The sequence below is a fragment of the Cervus elaphus genome, chromosome 5 (assembly GCF_910594005.1).
Source record: "Cervus elaphus chromosome 5, mCerEla1.1, whole genome shotgun sequence".
Lineage (NCBI taxonomy): Eukaryota > Metazoa > Chordata > Mammalia > Artiodactyla > Cervidae > Cervus > Cervus elaphus.
Window position 1 is genome coordinate 4798943 of NC_057819.1, and position 24261 is coordinate 4823203.

The window sequence follows — 24261 nt, forward strand, 5'->3', positions numbered from 1 at the left end:
GACACAAGTAACTGCAAAAAGTTTTTTTTCCCCCTTTTCTCAAGGCTTCCAACCTCATGAAAAGAACTTAGGAAAAGAGCCTCATGTCTAGCAAGTGAGAAGACTCTGCACTACCGGTTCCCACTGCCATGTGCGTCTGTCTGTCAGCTCTGGTTTCGGCCAGGGACTTTCTGAAGCACATGCTTGCCAAGGCTGAGTGGTCTGAAGTGAGGCCTTGCTGACCGGCGGTGGTTACGGCCAGAACTCAGAAGAAGGCCCCCGCACTGCCCGTGCTCTGGGGAGGACATCGATGACTCTCGGCCCCAAAGACACCTACACCCTCTCTGTAGAACAAGGAAGGGTGCGGCCAACACTTAGGGAGTTCTTTTCACAGTGCCGGTGCTCATCGGCAAAACCTTTTAAGAGAAAAATTATTTTGGAAAGATTTTTCAAGATCCTGAATGTTCTAAAATGGGACTTGTGAGCTGCTGTCTTGTCAAAGGCACTAACAGCACAACGGAGGTGGGCGCCTCGCTGACAGCTCTCGCTCGCCCGCATCCTTCCTGTAGCATTTCAGAACTGGCTCTTCCTGTCCCTTTGTTTTGGTAGACTGTCTTGTCTTCTCTACTTAAGCCTGACAGAATATAACCTTAAGCCTGAGAAATCGGGTCCTTGAGTCTGGTCAGCGGGGGCACCCGCGTTCATAGGCATCTGCTGGGATTCTGGGAAGTGGCAGGCCAGTGTTTCCGGGCCCTCTGTTAGGTTTAAGCTTCTTGCAGGGGAAAGAGGGTAAATTCTTTATTACAAATCCCAGAAGGGCCTTAAATATACGACCAGTAAGGACAACTAGTGGGTCTCAGTGAAAGAGAGAGCTTTCCTTCTTGTGATAAACCATAATGGAAAAGAATGTGAAGAGGAATATATATGTGTGTAACTCATCACTTGGCTATACAGCAGAAATTAACACAACACTGTAAATCAACTATACTTTGATAAAATAAAAAAAAAAAAAAGAATGAGCTTTCCAATGATTTCTTAGGCATGATACTAAAAGAAAATGTCAATCAACTGGACTCTGCTGAAATTTAAGTTTTCTGCTCCAAAGGACACTATCAACAAAGTGAAAGAAAACCCCCAGTACAGGAGAAAATATTTGCAAATCGTATATCTGATAAGGGACAGGTATCGAGGATATATGAAGAACTCTTAGGATCTGAATAGCTATTCATATTTCTTCAAAGATATACAAACTTTCAATAAGCACATAGAAAAGATTGATAAATCATTATCCAACAGGGAAATGCAAAGCAAAACCACAATGAGATACCACTTCATACCCAGTAGGATGGCTGTAATCAAAGAGACAGGTAATAACAAGTGTTGGCTAGGATTTGGAGGAATCATACACTGCTGCAGAAGTGTAGGACGTGCGGCCCCTTGGGAAAATAGTTTGGTAGTTCCTCAAAGGCTAAACAGTTATCATATGACCCAGCAATTCCACTCTTAGTTACCTACCCAAGATAGATGAAAACCGATACCTACACAAGATCAGGCACACAAAGGTTCATAGGAGCATCACTCTTAGTAACCCAAAAGTAGAAACAATCTAAATGTACACTGACAGATAAGCAAACAATGAACACACACAATGAACTATTATTTGGCAATAAAAAGAAATGATGTGCTGACAGCTTACTGCCACACGGATGAAACTTGAAGACATCATGCTGAGCAAAAAAGAAACAGATACAGAAGTTCACGTTCTGCATGAGTCCATGTGTATGGAATGTCCGGGATGGAAGGGCGATGATGGCTCAGTGGTACATGGTTTCCTTCTGGGTTGATAAAAATGTCCAGACATCTGGTAAGGGACTTTTATCCATAATACATAAAGAATAGGAAAACACTAACATTGATAGAGAGTGATGGTAGCCCAATTCTATGAATATACTAAAATCCACTGTGTCTGCGTGCGTGTGTGCTCAGTCGTGTCCGACTCATCGTGGCCCCATGGACTATAACCCACTAGGCTCCTCTGTTCATGGGATTTCCCAGGCAGTAATATTGGAGCGGGTTACCATTTCCTTCTCCAGGGGATCTTCCTGACCCAGAGATCGAACCCATGTCTCTTGCATCTCCTGCACTGGCAGGTGACTCTTTACCACTGAGCCACCTGGAAAGCCCCCCAAAACCACTCTATACCTAGATAAAAAGAAGCCTTTGTGTGGGAACAACCTGATCAGTCATTTCTTTTCTATTTCTGTGTAGAGTCCAATCATCTGGAAACTTATTTCTTGAACAGAAATGGGTAGAAAAGTTTTGGTAGTGGAAAGATCTTGGGCATTTCAAAGTTGAAATAGGCTTGAATGGCAGTTGGTTTTAACCACAGTATACACGTCCTAGTAAAACTTAATGTATGTGTGCTGAAATGGAGTGAAACTTGGATATGATGATGAATAGATTCTGAAAGCAGCTCCCCATGCTGACAGAGTTGGGGCAGGGCTATGATATACTTAGGGCTTTTCTGGTGGTCCAGATGGTAAAGAATCTGCCTGCAATGCAGGAGACCTGGGTTCAATCCCAGGGTCGGGAAGATCCCCTGGAGGAGGGAATGGCAACCCACTCCAATATTCTTGCCTGGAGAATTTCATGGACAGAGGAGCCTGGCGGGCTACAGTTCAAGGGGTTGCAAAGAGTCGGACACGACTGAGTGACTAACACTTTCATACTTTCATGATGTACTTACTGAGTGGGAGAAGATGAGGTGTAATCAGAATTCCCTGGTCTAAAGAATAGCAACAGCAGGCCTGTGCTTTGTTGATTTACCAATGGATTAATTCTTTTAAATGTTTCTGTAAGCAGGACTTCCCCAGCAGTCCAGTGGTTAAGTCCAGTGGTTAAGTCCACTCTGCAGCTTCTGCTAAAGGGGGAGTGGGTTCGATTCCTTAGTAACTAATTCCATATGCTGCATAGCGTGGCCAAGATTAAGTAACTAAATAAATTTGCCAAAAAAAAAAAAGTGTTTGCAAACAAGCATATTTTACTTAACTCGGGGACTATGTTCTAAAACAACAAAAATTAAAACAGTGTTATTGGCCCTAAAAGGAATACAGAATCTGACAGTAGACAACGCTGTCTGCTATAGGTTTCAGTAGGACAGAATATGTTATCTTTTTAAAGGAGGAAGATACATAAAACAAAGGAAATGACAACTTTAAGAAAGGGAGAGACTCTACTTAGCCACTCCCTGATGTTACACATCAAAATTAATTGAGTGATTTAAGGATGTAATATATTAAAAGAAAAACAGTGATAACAGAAACAGTAGACAAGGCAAAATGATTCTAAGCTTGCAAGGGAGGGGAGAAAATGATTAACTTTAAAAGCAATAGAAGAAATCATGAAGGAGTGATGGCTACGTAAAACCTTTAAACTTCTGCATGCCAAGAAAGCTAAAACAACAGACAAAATTAGTAAATAAAAGGGCCAGTTAAAAAACATTCCAAAATAAATAAATAAAAAAAATAAAAACATTCCAAACAAGAAATTAATACATTGCTATAAAAAAAAAAAACTACATTAAGATCTACCCACAAATGAGCAAGCAGCCAGAGTAGACAATTCACAAGAGAGGAAATTTAATTAGTAGATGGAAAGATGCTTGGCACTTAATGCTTGCTGATAATCAAAGAAATGCAAAGGAAACAATGAAGTACTATTTTTACCTTTCTAATCAGTAAAGAAACATATTAACTGTAACGGTGAATGTTAGCATTTGTTTCTGTGGAAAATGGTTCATACTTACTTCACTAGTGGCAAGGTAAACTGAGGGAACTTTCCTGAAAAGCAATTTGCAACTGTTTGCAGCAAGAGTCATTAAAAATTGTTTATGTCCTTTGATCTATGATCTGCTCCTAGAATATTACCATGAGAGAATAATTCAAAGAGAAAAAAAAAAAAAAAACCCTGAATGTCCATTTTACATGAAAAAAGGTTTCAGTGTGGCTTCTTTGTGAGGATTAAAAATAAAACAGAAGCAATCTAATTACTGAACCCTGGGGGTCAACTTCATCATGGCGTGTTCTACTGTCATGTTATGCAGCAAATGAAATGACAGGTTACAAAAATAACAGCAAACTGGTCAAATGACTAGCATGTGTGATTAGGTTTTAGGCAGAATAGAGATGCACACCGTCATAATAATTACATTAAAAATCAGACTTGGATTCCCTGGAAGACTGGGAGGGAATACACCAAGACTGACAGTACTTGAATTAAAGGAGTAAAATGAAAGTTGGATTTTCCCCTTTGGTTTTTAAACAATCCATAACTAATTGTTTCATGCAACAAATATCTACCAAGTGCCCAATATATGTCCTAGGCACTGTTCTTGGCACTAGGAATATAGGATTGTGTAAAATTATTATATTGCTTTAAAAAAAAGGCAAAGGGACCAGAAAATTGTTGGTTATATAAACAGTACTTGGAGCTTCCACTGCAAGGGCAGGGGTCCCACATGCCACAGGGCACGCGAGACCCCTTTATCCAACCCTTAATCCAACTTTACGGCCAAAAGCAACCAAAAAACAAACAATTTACTATGTTTACAAACAGACTTAAAAAAAAAAAAAAGATTTTGAAGCTAACCGCTTTAAAATTTGATTTCTAAGGATTGAGCCAAAATAACAAAGGTTCCTGGCAAATTCCATATTCTTTTCTCTGAGGTTCATTTAAGAGTTGATACTTGTGAAATGGGCTTCCCAGGTGGCACTAGTGGGTAAAGAACCTGGCTGCCAATGCAGGAGACGTAAGAGACGCAGGTTCGGTCCCTGGGTTGGGAAGATCCCCTGGAGAAGGGCATGGCAATCCACTCCAGTATTCTTGCCTGGAGAATCCCATGGACAGAGAGGCCTGGTGGGCTACAGTCCTTAGGGTCGCACAGAGTCGGACACAACTAAAAAGCAACTTAACACGCAGCACGCTTGTGCAAATCCATCAGCAATGGGGTAAAGTGTAACAGGGAAGACTGCGTGCTTTATGAGCTTCCCTGGGGGCTCGGACGGTAAAGAATCTGCCTGCAATGCAGGAGACCCAGGTTCGTATCCCTGGGTCGGGAAGATCCCCTGGAGAAGGGGATGGCTACTCACTCTAGTATTCTTGTCTGGAGAATTCCATGGGCAGATGAGGAAAAATAGCCCAAGATTTTCAGGCAGACTAGAAATTTATTTTATCCAGCAGTGCTTAGAACTACTGGAATGTGTTGGTACTCTTTAGGACCTGAAGTCTGATTTGGAAAGTAAGATCACCAAAGCAGAATGCTACCTTTTATCAGATGAAATACAGTGCTTTCTATACAGGGAACGAACTTGAAAGACAATGAGGCAGAGAAATGGCTTCTGTCCACAGTTAGCAGACAAATCTGGCCAGCATCCCTGCTCCTCCGCGTCTGTACCCAGTGGGACTCTCTGCCCAGCCTGGGCTGAGAGGAGATGAGAACAGAAAGTAGATGGAGCCTTGGGGCTGGTGTCCAGGTATGAGAGATGCAGGTCGCCCGGCTTGGGACTGTCTCTATAGATATTACCATGACTTACTGTGCTAGGTTCTAACTTCATTTATAATTCAGAATGGCCTCTCAAAAGTAGACAAAGTCATCAGCTACTTTAAAAAATGTAATTATTTGTTTGTTTATTTTTGGCTACACTGGGTCTTCATGGCTACACGTGGCCTCTAGAGCCCAGGTTCAATGGTTGCCCCGAGACAGGTGGGATCTTCCCGGACCAGGCATCGAACCAGTGTCCCCTGCATTGGCAGGTGGATTCTTTACCACTGGACCACCGGGGAAGCCCCATTAGCTACTTCTGATGATCTTTCCTGCTGGCCTGTCACACCAGCCCGTTTCCTAGGACAGCCTTGCTTGTGGCCTCTGCTCTCTGGTTCACTTGGAGGGGACAGTGGCCAGAGGAGTGCTGTGAGCCAGACTTCCCCCGGTCCAGGGAGGTGGCCAGCAGCCTCAGACCACCAGAAACATTATTTTGTTTTATTCACTCGCTCTACCGTCAAAACTGCCTGAAGCCTTTCAGGGAATTTCAAAGAAAAGTTTCGGTTAGCCTTTTATAGCTGAAAATGTCTCAGATCTAGCTTAAAAAAAAAAAAAAAGTCTTGTGCTTAATATAGCCTGTTAACCAAGAGGTTCCTGGAAGATTTAGGTGAAGAAGAAAAGCATCACATTTAAAGTTTGTGACTTTCAAACCAGACACAGGACGTGAGAAGCAAAGTGGTATTCCCTGAGATTTTCCTTTTTCCATTCATATCATGCCAATCTTGTCTTCCTGATCTGATTTCTTTTACTAAGTTCCTTTCTTGCTTTCCTTTTTAACCAAATATGGGAGGTATGTACCCAAGTGCTCCTTAAAATAAATCTGAGGAGCCTTCCAAACTTCCTCTCCAGCCAGAAACCCACCTCATCTCAGGAGTATGTTTAGAGCGGGGAGGAAACTGATATTTGCCGAGTATTCACACCCTCTGAGGAGGGTATTCACACAACGCTCTTTACGGAGCACGGAATGGAGAAACGAAGACAGAGGGAGGTGAACCGGCCCAGGGTGAGGCTCATGGAGGAGTGCAGGGGGCCCGGGTGGTGAAGGCACGACGCATCCGTGCAAAGCCTGCTCCCCGCACTCCTCACGTGGAAACAAACGTGCCCTGACACTGATCACGCACTTCAGCCAACACGCCACAGACACCACAGACCTGCCTTTGTACCAGAGGCTAGTGGGCAGAGAAGTCAAGGAAGAAGTGGGAATTAAGGGTCTGCTAAGGGAGACGGCACGTGTCCCAGAGAGACGGGACTTCTCAACAGTGACGCCAGTGAACATCTGGGGCCAGAGTGTACTTGGCTTATAGGGGGGCCTGGCCTGTGCATTGAGGGGTGCTGAGCAGCAAAGCAGCATCCCCAGCGTCCACCTGCTGGATGCCAGCAGCAGCCCCACCCCCACCCTCTCCTGGCTATTTGTCTTAAAACCAAACATGTCTCCTGATGCTGCCAGATGACCTTAGGGAGGGGTGTGTGCGTGCACGCGTTTTCCTGCCCCCCACCCCCACCCCAGGTCAGAATCACTGCAGTAAGAAGTCCCAGGTGACATGCTCTGGGAAGGTGTGACACAGGTAAGTGTCCCAAACACAGGTGCTTCTGGGGATACCATGGCAATGAGCGGTGTAGTCACAGAGCCCTGAGGTCAGGTATGTGGCAAATTTCACACTCACTTCCCATCAGCGCCCGGGATAGGGGTGGCTGCTCTGAGACCCTGCTCCAGTCGGCCAGTACCTTCCTCTGGCTCTTGAGATGCAGCCGGGGATCTCATTCCCAGGGGCGCTAGGCTGGGCTTGGCCTAGGGGTCAGGGCCCCCAGGGTTGCAGGGGACACCCACCTGTGACCGAACCCTGGACGCGGAGGGCACGATGACCCCCGCCCCCCGTCCACCCCCCACCATTCATTTCCAGAACTCTTCCACCCCCTCTCTGAAACCCTGGCCCCGTTAAACACTAATTCCTCATCCTCTCCTCCCCGCAGCCCTGGCAACCACCACTCTACTTCTGTCTCTAAGGATTTGACTACTTAAGTAACGGCACTGTGAGTGCTGAAAGCAACCAAAGGATAATAAGGGAAGCGGGGAGGGAGAAAGGAAGGGAACTTGGGCACCAAGAGCCGCTAGTTGATTTGTGTCTCTGGCCGTGCGTGAACCCAGCATACACTCTCCCCTGCGGTCCCTCCTGTCTCGGGAAGGTGGAATCGGGCAGAGAGGTTTGGTGACCGTCCCAGGCCACGTGGATCTGGGGGCTGGAACTGGGCTTTAAATTCAGGTTAGTTTGGTGACTAAACCCAAATCTTAACCATTACATGTTCCCGCTCCTCCCAGCCATCTTAAAAACAGTGAATTCCTTTGATTCTGTTTTCTGTCTTGCAGCCGCTTTGGGCACCAAGGGACTTGTTCTCTAGAAGAAGTTACCAAGAAACACTCCAAGGGCTGGACGTGGGGTTCCGTTCACCGACCCCTCACCCCTGGGTTTCCCGGAGCTCAGTCTCACGGGACGGTGGTTCCCAGCAGCGTCTGCCTGCGGTGCTCGGCCAGGCAGCCACCGCAGGTGGGAACAGAAGAGGCTGGGTGGAGACTTGGGAGATCTGAGGGCGAACGCGAGGTCAACGTCATCGGCTAGAACCTCATCAGCGCTCCCAAAGCCTTGGTGTCTGGGCCCATTCAGCTCCGGAAGCATCCGCCAGCACAGCAACCTGACTGACCCTCTCCCTAGACCTAGACACCGCTGCCAAGTGAACTCCCCGGCAAACCTTCAGTGGCTCCCAGCTTCCCGGGGGATGGAGATGAAACCCTCTCATCTGAAAGCCTCTTCCTGCCCCATCAGCTTTCAATACCCACCAAGGAACCTGCTCCCCTTCTCCCCACCCACCTCACCCCCTCCCACAGCCCCTCCAGCTCCACACTCCCAGCCACCACCGCCTGTCCGGGGACAGGTCCTCGGTTCAGGACGAGAGGAAGCAGCTCCTCCGGGCGCAGGAACCAGAACGGGCCCTTTCCACTGGCGTCTCTCTGAGCAGCTCTGGAGAAGCTGAAGCCGTCTCGCGGCGGCTTGTGAGCGCACACGTGATCTGGTGCCAGAGGGGACTGCTGAGGGACAGAAGCCCAGCGCTGCCCCCCGCCAGCTTCCTTCTGGAAAGTGCATTGTCCACCTGTCCCACCCCCAACACACACACACACACACACACACACACACACACATACAGCTGGGCAGTTCCAGCATGTTCCCAGCCCCAGATCACAGCTGACAGACTGAAGGGAGCACCTGATCCAAGATGCATCGGACCAAGGGATACTGGGGCCCTATTTTCCACCAAGGAGATAGCGAGTGGGGTGAAATGAAGCAGACGCCCAGAAGACTCGGGGAGGGGCCCCGGCACTTAGCCCCGTGGTTGGCAGCTGTGGAGGAGCACGGCACCCCCATCTCGGGCTCCCCAACAACACTCAGGACCTCAGGAGTGGATCCCTCTTTGGGCTCAACACAGCGCAAGAGGGGTTTCTACTCAATAGAACCGGCACTCCTCACGCGGCCAGTAACCACTGAAGCACATCCGATTCTTAAATCCAGAGAACCCGGCAAAGACAACAGGAGGCAAGAGGAAGACAATCTCAGCTCAGCCCCTGGGAGCCGTCCGATCTCAGGAGACATTGAGATGTCCTCAGCACAGGATGGGGATCTAGACACGGCCCCAGAGTCGGCCTGACAACGGGAGGAGACGCCGCGTGCGACGCTCTCGGCCCTCGGCGAGTACCCAGCACAGGGGGGCTGCTGTCACGCCCTCACGGGGCGTCCACCGAGGGCCAGGCACTGTGCTCGGGACTCCCCGCAGAACTCCCGCCACAATGACAGGGGCGGCCTGAGCCCCCGTGAGAACAGGCTCCAAAAACTGAAGGGGCTGTTCCGAGGCCACTCAGCCAAAGCTGGGTTCTCTTTGACTTAAGCCACCTGCTTTTCTTGTCTTTCTGCTAACTTGGCGCTGTCCTCCTGAGGACTGGCAAGAGCCAAGTTCAAGCCTGTTGACCATCCTGTGCTTCAGAACCCCAAGAGTCCCCTCCAGCGTGGGGTGTGGGGGACGGAGCTCTGCCCTGCTTCCATGTTTGGTGACTCCGGGCCGGGTGAGCTGTGCTGGGTCTGAGCAGGCCTAGTGTGTTCCCTGCCACGAGGCTGTCCATGCGGTGGACGCACAATGTCTTACCTTCCCCATAGGATGCTTTATACAATAAACACTGCTGAGTTGAAGGGCTGAAATGCCTGGGGCCTAAACACAGACTCTTACAACTTTGGAGATGGTTGAAGACCCTTACTTTCAAAAGCAAGATGCTCAGAAATGTCTACTTTATTCTCTTTTAATCGTCGCAGGTAACATAGCCAATCTTTTAGTGTCACAACTAGAAATCTCTGAAAGAATCTCAAGGGAAGCTTTTTAATATGATACAGAAGTTCAACATATCAGACAAGCAAGGAACCCAGGACAGCCTCATTACATGACGTGGAACAGAGAGGCCCAGGAAGCGGAAGGGACTTGCCCGGGGTCTGGCCTGGAGCCCTGACCTGCTGCATTCTGGGGGGCGGGGGTGGGGTGGGGCATCTCACCCCCACCCCAACGTTGCACCCCCTCCCCCAGCCCCCGGGCTGATCCAACTGTCTGCCTTTGCCTCCCCCAGTATCAAAAAGATTATAAGGAGGTGATCGTAAATCACTTTTCTCTCTTGAGGTTACAGTGTTCCCTTTTTTTGAGCAGTTCAAAAGCACTCAGTAATAAACCCAGGTGATGAGTTTATGTCTTTCACTCTTAAAATGAAACTTTATTTGAACTCCTGGAGAGGCATTTAACGTTGTTTTAATTTAGGACATTCCTCCGGTATTTCAGCATTTCGCCCCATGGCATTTTCTGTGGGCGGGTAGGTGAAGGGGGTGGGTAGGTGAAGGGAGTGGGTGAGAGGGTAGGGAGAAGGGTCTGTGTCTCCCCCTCCCCGTACAGGCCCTTCCAGATGCTGGCGGACCCTCCCTTCTATGGTTTTCAACAAGTCTCAACATCCACAGGAGGAGGAGAGGGCCCACCCACACCCCCATGGGGACTTGGCTGCCGCTTCTTCCTTTTGTGAAAGTCCTTGCTGCCCACCCTCCTTCTTGCCCTCGCCGCTGAGAGCAGAGGGAAGCACCTGAGTACAAAAAACCACGCCGAGTGTCCATGGCGGGGCGGGCCAGCCGTGAGGACCACCCTGCTCATCCCGCATTACCCTCTTACCACTGCGCTTGCTTAGGGGCTCGGGAAGAAAGAAAGGGCAGCTGGCAAAGTAAATAAACCTGAAGCTGGAAAAAAAAAAAAAAAGACACTGAAGAAGAGGGTGAGAGGGCAGAAGACAGGGAGGGAGGGAGAGAGGTGAGGAAGGAGAGAGGGAGAGAGGCCTGACTCCGGGTAATCAACCCAGGTTTTAGGCAAATGCGAAACTGCCCTGCTGTGTCTGGCCCTGGTGGTTTTGCTCATGATTTTATGCGGGTGTTAAGCCAAATTTCAGTCACTAACCACGTGTGAATACTGCCTGGCCACCACACAGCCCCTCCAAACAGAACCAAGGCAGCGGGGACAAGGGGTGGGGGGTGGTGCGGCCTGCTGCTTGCAAGTAGGCAGAATCTCGTGCTGAGGTTCTGCATTCAATAACTACTTGGTGAAGGAATAAACATGACAGATACTTAACGGTGCAGTATACGTCAAAGGTTTTTATTCCCTCTGGCTTCACGGGCCGGCAGGCCAAGCCATACACGACTCAAGTCACACCCACTCCGTGGCTGTTCCAGGCAGAGGAGCAGCAGATGGGTTCTCGGACTGACTTCAACACCGCTCGGGCCACAGGGGACCATGGCGGGTGGGGCCCGAGGGGGCCCTGTTCCAGCCCATTTACAGACGTGACAGACGCGCGGGTGGAGGCCTACCCGACTGGGTCAGAGCAAACCCGGCCGAGCCGCTGAGCCCTGCGGAGCAGCAGCTTCAGTACAGAGGAAAATATTCTATTAGGGGAGTATGACCTACAAGGAGAGCACTGTGCCCAGGCTTTGGCTGTAGCTGGCATTCCTCCTAGGAAAACACTAACGTGCTCTCGAGGGGGTCGCTGCTCTCCGAGCGTCATTAGGCAGCATGGCCACCTATTTAAACGGTGAAGGATGGGGCCTGGGCCGCCTGAAACACATCGAATGGACTTCGTGAACTGTAAACCAAACAGGCAATAGTTCCTGTGGGTTTTTTTGTTTTTCCTTCTTCTTCTATAAAAGGGTGGCTGGGGGTCGGGGTGGGGCGGGGCGGGAGGCGGGGGTCGGGTCGGGGAGGGTGTTCCCTGGTGGCTCAGTGGTAAACAATCCCCCTGCCAATGCAGGAGACACAGGTTCGATCCCTGATCTGGGAAGATCCCACACGTCTCAGAGCAACGAAGCCCACGTGCCACAACAACTGAAGCCCACGCGCCCTAGGGCTCGTGCTCCGAAACGAGAGAAGCCACCGTAAGAAGAAGCCCGTGCACTGCAACTAGAGAAGAGCCCTCATGGCAGGGAAGACCCAGCACAGCCAAAGACAGATACTTAAAGAAGAAGGCAGGGGAACTTGACAAGTGGTTGGAAGCCATGCAGAAGACAGGTGGGATGCAAACATCACAGATCCATGAGGGTCTTCTGGGCCAGAATTCTTCAAGGAGACACTGACTGGGACATTTTCTTTCTTTCTTTTTAGTATTCAGCTATTTATGTGGCTGTGCCGGGCCTTTAGTTGCGGCATGCGGGATCTTTAACAGCAGCATGCAAACTCTTTAATTGGGGCATGTGGGGTCTAGTTCCCTGACCAGCATCGAACGCAGGCCCACTGCATTGGGAACGTGGAGTCTTAGCCACTGGACCACCAGGCAAGTCCCCTGGGACATTTTCAAGTGTTGGAAAAGGCTCTCTCTCAAGTGCCCTGTATCAGAACCACTCTGCTCTGGGCTGAATCTCCTCAGGAGGTCAGAACCAGGACTGTTTCCCCCCGCCCCCTCCAGTTCTCTCCCCGTGATACCTAGAACAGCTGCTTCTGAGAAGATAGAAAAACATCCAAGAGATAACACTTATCCTTAGGCTGCACCCCCGTTCCTCCAACCAAAGTCCTAGCAGCTTTCTCCAAACCTTTCTCTTACCAAAACGATCCGGTTTAAAACAAGATGTCATCTGTTGTATTTTAAGATCACTGACAGACGGTTTTCCAAAATAAATGGATCTCTTATCTTTTAACTCATACCGCAACCAGAGGTAATGCTGACCCTCAAAGAGTTGTTTTTTGTTTTTATAAAGTACTTCTAAGGGGAAGAACGGAACAGTCCATGGCGGCAGACACTTCTGGAGCACTCTCTCTGCTACACGCTCGTCTCCCGTCTCACCTCCTGACCATCCTGTGAGGTAAGTTCTAAGACAGGACCATAATTGCTGTCTGCCATTCTGAAACCAAAAAAGCTCCACAACCCCCAGGTTTTTCCATAACTCAGTTGGCAGCAAAACATCAGGGCCCTGAACTAACACTGGGCTATTTAGATTCCAGTTGTGCCACTAAATGTGAATATCCGTGCAGGCAGCTACACACTTTGCATGTGCTTGGTTACTGAGGGCCGCCCCACGTCTCCTCAATACAAAACATGTGCACCTGAGCGCCTTTCTAAACCCCCCAAAACCTCAGAATTCTGAAATATCTGGCCCCCGCGGTGTAAGACAAGGATTGTGAATCTCTATGATCAACCCGGTTTTCCGATAAGAAACTGGGAATCCCTGAGGGCGAGAGACCTGCCCCAGGCCACACGGTGGACAAGGGTGGAGGCCACTCTGCTGCTGCAGCTGCTACCAGTGTCCAAGCCGCTGACCACCCCGGGGGTGGGGGGGCTGCCCCAACACACGACTTCCGCCAGGAAAGAGCGCTGTGCCAACAGGGGCTCTGCTCCGTACCCCGCTATTTGAGGGCGCGGACGACACCGGGGTCAGAACCGGGGCAGGTGGGAGGAGGGCCTGGGGCTTACCTTGCCGAGGACAGTGAGGCATGGTTTCGGGTCCAGCTCCGGCTGTTCCAGTTTCACCACTCCTACCCAGCCGTATTCGTACAGGTCCTCTTCGTCATTGTTATTACACAGGCCCAGTGGGTGCATCTGGGAAACAAGCGGGGAGAAAGCTTCAGTGGGCAGGCCGCAGATCTGCGGGGCTCCCGCAGTGCCTGTCTCAGACAGCACAGTCAAAAGCACCCTCGAAACTGCAAAGCATATGGGGGTGGGGAATGCGTTTTTCAACCCTCGGGGGATTCTATTTCAGCACAATGAGCCGAACCCCTGGGGAGAACACAGCAGGACCTCTACAAATAGACTGTAGGACGCTGTCTCCCTGCTCTGTAAGGAGCGGTCACCCAAGGCGGACGCCACCTGATGGGAAGCAGGAAAAGACAAATAGCTTAACTCCCACGTAAGGGCCGGTCTAAATCACTGTGAAATACCGTGACGGTCAGTGGCAGCATCCCAGATTATTTGGCTTCCAGACCTGAACAACACATCTACTTCAGCTGATGCAAGAGGACCTAGAAAAGTGAGGAATTCGTGGAGAGACCAGCAGACATGGGGCAGCATCGGCGGTAAAATTAACAGGCCGTGTAAAGGCCACTCCTGGTTACTGGGAGATGGGTGACAGTCTTTTGAGGTTTTTTTTTTTTTTTTCCAAAATTTGGCAAAGCACAAAATCAGAGATAGGTAGAAGAGCTGGTCAAATTTTTACCAGGAAAAGTGACGTCGGTGGAAGCCTGAACACAGAATGATGCTGCCATTTGCGCTCACAGTTCTTAGTGTTGAGTCCGGTCTCAGACGGAAAAATCCCTGATAACCATCCGAGAAGAGGAGGTCCTCGAGGATAAACATAACCTACCACGACGTTAAGGGGTCTATCACAGTGCTAAGCTCTTTAAATAACCGGAAGAAATATGTCTTTAGGTTCGTGGCGTGTTAGAGACACAAGAGACCGAAGAACCCACCAAGTTAGCCAGGTGAGATCAATGCCCTAATCTACAGAGCCTGGGACTATGTTATCTTAAAAGACACAAGAGACTTAGAGATGTGATGAACTTTGATGTCCTGGATTACCTGGGTGAGCCCAATGTAATCACAAGGGTCCTTACAAGGAAAAGGGGAAATCGTGCAAGTAGGGGAGAAATGACCGGGGAAGCAGAGGTTGGAGTGATTTGCTTTGAAGATGGAGGTGGGAGCCAGGAGCCAAGGAAAGCAGGTGGTTAGCTTCCAGAAGCTAGAAAAGACAAGGAAAAGGGTTCTCTCGCAGGCCTCCAGAGCGAATGTAGCCCTGCCAACCCATTTTTTTCACTTCTGACCTCCAGAAATATGCGAGGGTCAGTCTGTGTTGCTTTAACCCATTCGGTTTGACGTAACTTGTTACAGCAGCAAATAGGAAACTTAAAACATCCTCCTTATCCCCCACTCATTTTATGGATAAAAATGCTTTGGCATCAGATGATAGTAATGGATATGTGAACATTGTGAATGGACTAAATGCCTCTGAACTGTATACTTTTTTTAAAAAAAGAGGGCTCATAGATTGTGCTTTATTCATATTTTGGACCTTACATAGCAGTTTAAAGAGATGAGGCTGAGCTACAGACACATCAAATCACAGTGACATACAAAAGGAAATTGAAAACTACATACAGTTTGACACACACAGAATTTTAGATGTCTTTCTTACTGATATATTTATGAATATAAATTCTCAAAAACAAAATTTAGAAAGGATACATGCCAAATTCCTATCTAATTTTCTTCTCGGGGAAGGAATTTTGGTATTTTATGGACATTCAGAGGGACTTTGAATTGTATACTTTAAAATGGCTTAAATGGTAAACTTGCTATCAGTTTTACTGAAATAAAAAAGCTTTTGGGGGGACTTCCCTGGTGGTACAGTGGCTAAGACTCTGAGCTCCCAATGCGGGTGCCCAAGGTTCAATCCCTGGTCAGGGAACTAGATCCTGCATGCCACAGCTAAGACTTGGTGCAGCCAAATTATTAAATAAATGTTAAAAGATTTTTTCTTTAATGTCCCAAGAATTTACTCAGAAACTACTGTCCTCAGTCAACACGGGGATCCACAGTGTAGGACAACGTGATTTTCACTCCTCTGGAGCCTAAGCTAGCCCTGTGACCCTTCAGGAGACCCTGTCCTCAGAGTCCTAGCCCCGCCCGATGACCGGCAGCTCTGCACAAGCAAGGAAGGCAGAGCAACAGGGCCTGCGGATTCAGGATCTACATCTGGAAGTTAAAGCTCTGCAGGGGCCTGAGGTTTAAAAAAAGGGTTTCAACCTTTGCCGAAACCAGCATTCCCTACCCTTTGGCGGTCAGCCCGTGCTGCGCTTACGATGCTCACACTTTCTCAAGGGGCACATCCTGAGAGATGCTGGGTCGGGGACAGCACAGGTACACGTGTGAAGGAGAAACCAACTTGAAGCAGATGTGACTCAAGCATGACGCTGACGCGCCTGATGCCAACAGCAAGGGCTTTGAGGGGGAGGAGATGGAGGGACAGAGGGAGGAAGAGGGGGCCTGGGAGGGCGGTACCGGGAAAGCAGAGCAGCAGGAGCGGGAGGAAAAACCGAGGCCCTTTGGCAGGCTGGGAAGAGGCTTGAGCTATGGAGCAGGACAGGCAGGCATGGGAGGGCAGCGAGGGGATGCCCTGAGCTCGCAGAAATCCCCACTGCACACGCCTCACACACACTGAGGTCCCCCTGGAGCCCTGGCCTGCGCCCCCCAGCGGGCCCTCCCCTTCTTGGCGGCCATGCCCTCCCACTCTTCCCCCCGACCCCAGACTCCCTTTCAGAGCATCGCTGGGGTGACTGCGAGCAGCTCAAAGTGTCAGCCCTGTCAAGGGTGTTGACTTCTGAACAGGGATCAAAGACTTAAAAACCAAAAGGAATTTCTGTAAAGTGCCGGCGGGTGTCATGGGTTGGTGTGGGTGGTTTGTTTTCCCTAGGAAGGGTGCAAGGGCCCCCAAGATCACATCTCAGCGATCCAAAACCGACCTCGCTGTCTCCACTGACTTCCAGGCTCCTCTCCAGAGTTCCCTCTCTGCTGAGTTCCTTAGAGTGCCTTACTCTAGTTCGAATCTCCAGAGGCCTGAACTACCCGGCCTGAGAATGCAACCTCAGCCACGTCTCAGGTATAACTGGTCTCTTCCATCCACCTGCTAGATACCGTCCAATGGGGTCTTTCTCAGCTCAGCCCTGATGACGACATCAGCTTCCAGAAGTGTCTGCCGCCCTAGGTCTCCAAACATTCACACCCTGGGGTCCTCTTTTTCCAAGGGCTCCATGCTATGGGCTCTGTAACATCTTATGGGAAAACCCAAACCAACTTTCTGCCCAACCCAAAGCTAACAAAAGTACAAAGGAAAAAACCAAATAGACTCAGAAACCTAGAACAGAGCTTGACAAAAACTCACTGGAGACAGAATACTGAAGGAGGGGAAGGACAGTCTGAAATGATGAGAAGATCAGGAGAACTCCTGGGTGGGCCCACAGAAGAACAATGCCAATGATTCACAAGCTACCCGAAAGTGTGAGGATTTAACAGAAGATCTGTCTTGTGTTGTAATTCTGGTCTTGCGCTCTCAGAATAACTTTGTGATGTCAACATTCTTGCTTAAGTCAACTGAAGGCAAATTCCCAGCTGGTCCTCTATAGTGAGGCTTGACATTAAGAATCTGTGTCTAGAGACGTCCCAGGTGGTCCAGTGGCTAAGACTCTGCACTCCCAATGGAGGGGGCCCAGGCTGAATCAGAGAACTGGATCCCACAGGCCACAACAAAGATCAAAGATCCTGAGTGCCACAACTAAGACCCGGTACAGACAAATAATAGAATTTTTTTTTTAAAAAAAAGAAGAAATTGTGCCTCTTGCTGTTTTCCTCCTGATTCTGTTCCGAGGGGTGTTTGGGGGGTGGAGAGGATGTGAGGTTTGGAATCATGTAACCATGTTTTGAAACCTGCCTCTTACGAGGCACATCTCCTTGGGCAGATAACTCAATTTCTGTAAACCTCTATTGTCTCAACTGTAAAATGGGAACAGCAGCATCTGCCTCAACAGGGTGCTGTGAGGGGTCAATGAGATAGAACACAGCATCATAGTTTCACAGCAGATGCTCCATCAGTGGGAAAGTCCTCTCCTTCTTCACTTTCTCTAGACATGTCACGCTTGCTTGCAAGTCACACTTCTGCCTAGAATCCTCTGTCCTTCAAGACCAGTTTCAAGGTCAGCCCTTCCATGGAGCTTTCTTAAATGCACCAATACAGCTAGCGGCTTCCACCCCTGTGTTCCCAAACGCTTTACATGGTGCTTGCCACAGTTCCTTCACCTTCTCCTCGGGGATGGGCAGCTGCTTCTAGAAGTCTTCTCAGAGGTCCCCTTTCACCCCACCCACAACCTTGCACCCAAAAGGTGCTCAATAAATGACCACTGCTACCACGCCTCAGCTCTGTTTGGAAGTCATTTGGGCCTCTGTTTGCCTAGGTGAGGGACCAGGACAAAACAGGTCAGAATTTCAGCAAACGACTGCAGGAACTTTAGTAGAGGCGGCTCTTACAGCCATTGAGCCCCAAGTCGCCAAACACATTCCCAGGACTTTACTGGCGACCTCAGGATTTCCTGGCAATGGCACGGGAGCAAAGGCTGCTCCTTCTTGGTCACCATGGCCGGGCTAGCAGGGGCAGACAGCACTCTCGAAGTGCAGGGAACACAACGCCGCCTCCCTTCCCTGGGCCAGGCCCAGGACAGGGCTTTATCAGGGTGGTGGAGGGGGAAGAGGAGTAGAGGATTTCTTGCCTTAAAAAAAAAAGAAAGCAAAACTTCAAATTCTCCCGCCCCGGTCTGATCTCAGAAGTTGCTGTCACCTCCGATAAGACGAAGGAATAAAGCAGGGAAGAGGCAGGCATTGGATTGAGGGCACAGGGAACCCAACAGAGAAGAAAAATAGAGGGAAATCCCAGAATGACAGCTACGCCACCGGCTGACCAGGTGAGCAGCCCAGATGGGGCCAGAAGGATGAGCACTGCAGACAGCACCAGACAGTAAGCAAAACATCAACAGCCTGGGTCATCACCCAGGGGGTCTGGCAGTACTGGGCAGAGTGTTATAGTTCTGAACAGAAATGTGATAATTATACAGCAAACTAAAGCAATGGAGGCAGAGAGGACGATTATTAACTCTGGAATAAAACCAAAACGTCAACGCCAGAACTGTAAACCACAGCAGGGCACGGCACGCAGGACCTGCTTGGGAAAAGTGACGGCCATAAAATATAAATCCCGATCTAGACACTGTCATGTGACTACACTGAGAAAATGCAGAGATGGGAAACGTGTGTGTGTGGGGTGGGGAGGCGGGAAGGTTGGGTCCGTGGAAGGGATGAGGCGGGTAAGAGAACAAAATCTCCATCTTCCATAGGAGGAAGTCAAAAAACGTATAAATGGACTAAAATATGAGGCAGTATAAGACACGCTATTTAGAAATTATTGACAGGAACTTAGAAATATTCCTAGAGGTGAACAGTAGAAGAAACCACTAAATACCTGAAAATAGTTCCCTCTGAGAAGAGCAATCGGGAATGGCAACGGGTGCCCCGGAGGAAGCCTCTTTTTTTTTATTAAAAGCCATGAAGTACCCTTTGCCTGTTATAAACGTATACATGCTTCTGTTTGGTTAAGATCTTTGCAGGCACTGCTGGACAGAAGCCCCTTCCTCCAGGTGTTCCAGCAGATTCTCTGGGTCCTGCAGGCGAGTGTTCCATCGGGCCAAAGAGAGACCCAGCAGGCGGCCTGCGCAGGGCCATGGCCTTGGAGCAGCGCCATCTGGGATGGCTCTTGGGAGCTCCCAGGCCCAGGGTTGGCGATGGCAGGAACGCGGCATGGGGAGGATGGTACAGAGGGGACCCGCAGCCCACGCCACCCCCACAGCCCAAAATAACTTCCGGGTGGCACCAGGGAGTCGGTGTTGGCCGAGGACTTGGGTGTTGCAGTGGTGGCAGGCACAACAAGCCAGTTGGTTGTTCTAAGGGGCCCCGTTTTCTCCCAGACACAGACAGATCCCATAGCCTCCAGGAGGGGTGCTGAATGACCGACCTGCACTTCCCCACAAGGAGCCGCTCGGGGCCAAATGGCTAACAATGAGCAGGACAGAGTCCCAGCCAGCGTCGGGGCCGGGAATCGAGCGTCTGGCTTCATGCTGAAATATGAAGATGGACCTTCTTCAAATTTCTCGAAGCCTGCTGGGGTTGGCTATCAGGGTCTCACTGTTTTCTTAATGGGCAAAGACTAGAGGGAACTTCAAAGCCAAAAGGCTATGTCAGACAAGGTTAAATAACTGGAGAAAACAGAACCACACTCCCTTGGGGACGGGACATCAAGCCAGGCTTTGAAACCAAGACCCGCTCTTTAAGAAGCTCTCAGTACAAAATCCTTGAGATATACCGGGGCACTTTCCACACGTCTGAAAGGGCAAAACTGAAACCAGGGCTGGTGGAGCTCTTATCCAAGGTTACAATATCTCCACACTCTGCTGCAAGTTTAAAATAACTTCAAAAGGGCCGCCTGCTTCTAAGTGGGTTACTGTTACACTAGAGCCAAACACGGAACGAATAGGAGGAGAGACATTTCGGTCTGTAATATTATCTCATCAAAAAATTCCTGGGGATTTAAAAGGGAAACTTCCTTCCTTTTGTCCTTTCGCCGCCCGTTGACTAGGGTAGGGTGTCAGTGTGGTACAGGGTTTCACAGCCCTGGACCTTTTCTTAAAAGGTGTGGTGGCTGCAGTCAAGACTTATAATTTATGTGAAAGAGTGGAAAAGGACAGCTCCACCCGCTTCTCTCTTGAATCATAAGGATTACTTTTTTCTCTTCTATGTACAAAGGAACAGCTCTCTGTTGCTCTTTGAACAAATATCCTGAACCTCCTTCTGGAGCTAGAATCCAGAGGTCCCCGAACACAGTTTTTCTCCCCCGGTTGTCATAGCAATGGGAACAGAAAGTACCACAGACACAGAAAAGGAGCTGGCTGTTGCTGCTGTTTGCTGGAAACTTCGAAATAGGAATTGCCTGAGGATCAAAACTGGTGTTTCTTTTGCTGAGGACTCTGGTTTTCTGAACAGGGTCATCTGCCATGGGCATCACTTTTCAGAGAAAAACCAAGAACCGCCTCTACCCTGTTTGGTTCTTCTTGTTCTTGGTACCAAAAGAACCCCTGAGAAGCTGCCTGTTGGAAGCTATGCAAAGCAGCGAGTATTTCAAACCCTCCTTTTCACCTGAATATCCCCAGGCACTGAATTTGGTCAGATAATTCTGTTGAAACTTAGATATAGCCCAGTGTATATCCCAGGTCTGAGTTTATAGACCTTCACTTAGAACTTCCAATTCTGACTCCAGGTAGGTAAGGATATGTTTCCTAAGTTAAATTTTATTTTTTTTAAAAGAAAAATTATCCAATAGCCTATAGAAAACCATCTGAAAATGTTCTGTTCTAAAAATGACTCAAAGTGACTCATACCACCACCTGATGACAAGGACTGAGCTAAACACAGAAATTCACGGACACAGTTTTAGTTTAAATCGCAAGGCGATGTAATAAAGGACACGTGATTGCTCCTACTATAAAAAAGGTAAGGATTTGCCTGTACACACCAAAGAGCTACTAAATCAAGAAGAAATATGTTGGAGGGGAAAGTGTAAAGTGGGCTTCTCATTCTGCCAGTTTTACAAACAATACTATAAAACCACAAAATCAAATAAAACTGCTTGGTGCCAGTCTTAAACTGGAAAAATGGAAAAAGTGGAAAAGGAATTCCAAAAACACATTTAAGTTGTTATAAGATCTTAATATGACGTAAACCAGGGCAACATAAGGATGCAGAAGGGACTCACTCAATAAATTCTGTTGGAACAGGTGAATAGCAATGCAGAGAAAAACTCAGTTTGGCTGTCCGTAAGCTATTCTGAGAATCGATGAGGCAACTTGAGTTAAGGGAAGCCCTTTAGGGAAGCTCGAGAATGACAAAAGGAGGCAGAAAGAACAAGATATTCTTAAAATGTCTCCATGTTATCAGTAGCAGAAAGGAATGAAATGATGGTTATAGGATAGACATCAAGGTTATATAGGTTATAATAAGAAAACTGAAAGACCATCAGCCTTATTGTGGATTAATGCACAGTAAAATCACCAATGTAAACCAATGCTAACCACAGGGGAGGGCTGCTGGGTATATGCGGATTTGGGTGGAATCTGGTCTAGCAACATGCAACAAACCCGCAATCCTATGACTTCCTTTCCCCCATAATTCCATTTTTAGAGAAGATAATGAGGAATTAATCTAAAACAAATAAGTCAAAAACAAACTAAATAAATAAAAGAAGAAACACAATCCTAAAAGAAATCAACCCTGAATATTCATTGGAAGGACTGATGCTGAAGCTGAAGCTCCAATAGTTTGGTCACCTGATGCAAACAGGCAACTCATTGGAAAAGACCCTGATGCTGGGAAAGATTGAGGGCAAGAGAAGAGGGCAGCAGAGGATGAGATGGTTGGATGGCATCACTGACTCAATAGCCATGATTTGAGCAAACTCTGGGAGATAGTGAAGGATATGCTGCAGTTTATGGGGTCACAAAGGGTCAGACATGACTTAGTGACTGAACAGTAACAACTTTACATGATAAAATCTTCAAGGAGTCCCCCTCCAAAATACGAAAATGTAGAAAGAAAAAAGATTTCCCAAGAGTATATAATTAAACAAAACAATGTGCCTAATTTATGGGATATTGTACAACCCTAAGAAGATAATGATGAAGATAACAGGGTATAAAAAATACCATGTATGAAATCGTAAGAAAAGTGTATGTATAAGGCAACACCTATTCAAAAATACCATCTGCAGATGGGCAAAGAATGTAAGGAGACAAAGACTTTTAAAAGCTGATGGGTTTAGAGTGTAAGGGTAGCTGGAGACTTCCCTTTTGTGGATTTTAGCATTCATCCAAACCAGCGTTTGCTGAGCGCTGACCTGGTGCTGGACACTGCACAAGAGAAGGTAATTAAGACCTACTGTTGGGACTTCCCTGGTGATCCAGTGGTTAAGACTTCGCTTTCCAATGCAGGGAGTGTGGGTTTGATCCCTGGTCCAGGAGCTAAGACCCCACATGCAGCCTGGCACTGGGAGCAAGTGCTGGTCAAACAGCAAAGGCTGTGTGCAAGGGCTCAGCAAAGAAAACACAGGAGGAAATTATCATACACCAGCACACAGCGAGGAATCAACCATGAACACTATCCTAGCCAATGAGGACAGCAGCTTAGCTCCAGTCATTCTGACGCGCCGAACTTGCTCGAGAGGCCACCTAATCACAGAAACTTTACCAAGTTACACGGCGATTTGGCTTCCTTCCTCTGAAACACACAAGACAGATGGACAAAAACACCTGAAACAAAAATAAAGCTAAAAATTCTTTCACCTAGAAAATACACCATATGCATGCTAAGTCGATCAGTTGTGTCTGACTCTTTGCTACCCCACGGACTGTAGCCCACCAGGCTCCTCTGTCCTCGGGATTCTCCAGGCAAGAATACTGGAGTGGGCTGCCCTGCCCTCCTCCAGGGAAACTTCTTGATTCAGGGATCAGAGCCCCATCTCTTATGTCTCCTGTTATCTCTTCTATCTCTTATCTCATCAATAGGCAGGTTCTTTCCCACTATCACCACCTAGAAAGCCCCAGAAAATACACTTCTTCACCCCAAATATGACAATAAAGGGCAAGTCAGGGGTTCTTTATAAAATAAAGACAACTCCTGAGATTTGAGGAGTTTCTTACAAGGAATACCCAGGGAGAGAATACAAGCTTGCTGTAACTTTGAGTCGTTTTCTGAATGCAAAGAAAGTCAGGCCTGGGGGAGGTAGATTCATTACATTACCTCCCAATCATGACTCTAATTCATTTTTATTCAGAACGTCTCCTTAATTAGTAAAATGTAGGAAGTAAGATGGGAGGAATGAGCCAACAGTTGCTAAGTGACCATTGTGGACGCATAGGGACTCAGCACCGTGTTGGGAGCGGGCACTCTGGTGTCCAGCCTGGGGGCAGAGCCTGTCCTTTCCACTGACCCCGGGGCGCTGCCCCAACGTGTTGGATGTGGCTGTGAGCCGCTGGCCAGGGTGGCTCCCGGCACTGCTGCTTAACTTCTGGCCACCTGGGAAGAGCCAGGCAACCTCGGAGCTTGCTTCCCGTCTGAGGGTGGTGCTGATCCCGACTACGTGCATCTACTCCTGAGGTTATACCTGGAGTAGGCCCGCGTCCCGGCTGGTGGCCAGTGGGGCAACACAGAAGCACAAGCAACCAGAGAAAAAACAGGTCAACTGGACTAGTGACAAACGGAAAGGACGCCCTCAAGAATGCGCAGAGACAGCCCAGAGGATGGAGGGAAATACATGCAAATCGTGTGTCTGATAATGGGCTACAATGCAGAAAAATCCCTACAACTCAGCAACGAAAGGACAAATTATCTAACTAAAATATGGGCAAGGGATCTAAATAGCTATTTCTCAAAAAAAAAAAAAAAAAAAAAGTGAAGCAAATAAGCACATGAAAAGTTGCCCAACGGCATTAGCCATCAA

At 48.4% G+C, this 24261-nt stretch overlaps 1 protein-coding gene across 1 annotated transcript in view; it reads right to left on the reverse strand.

The window, feature by feature from the left end:
- The window catches only part of ZNRF3 (zinc and ring finger 3), a 144619-nt gene that overhangs the window by 46294 nt on the left and 74064 nt on the right, over nucleotides 1-24261 (reverse strand). The window contains exon 2 of the mRNA XM_043901446.1: nucleotides 13596-13721. Coding sequence (XP_043757381.1) covers nucleotides 13596-13721 — 126 coding nt within the window. The remainder of the gene's footprint in view (nucleotides 1-13595; nucleotides 13722-24261) is intronic.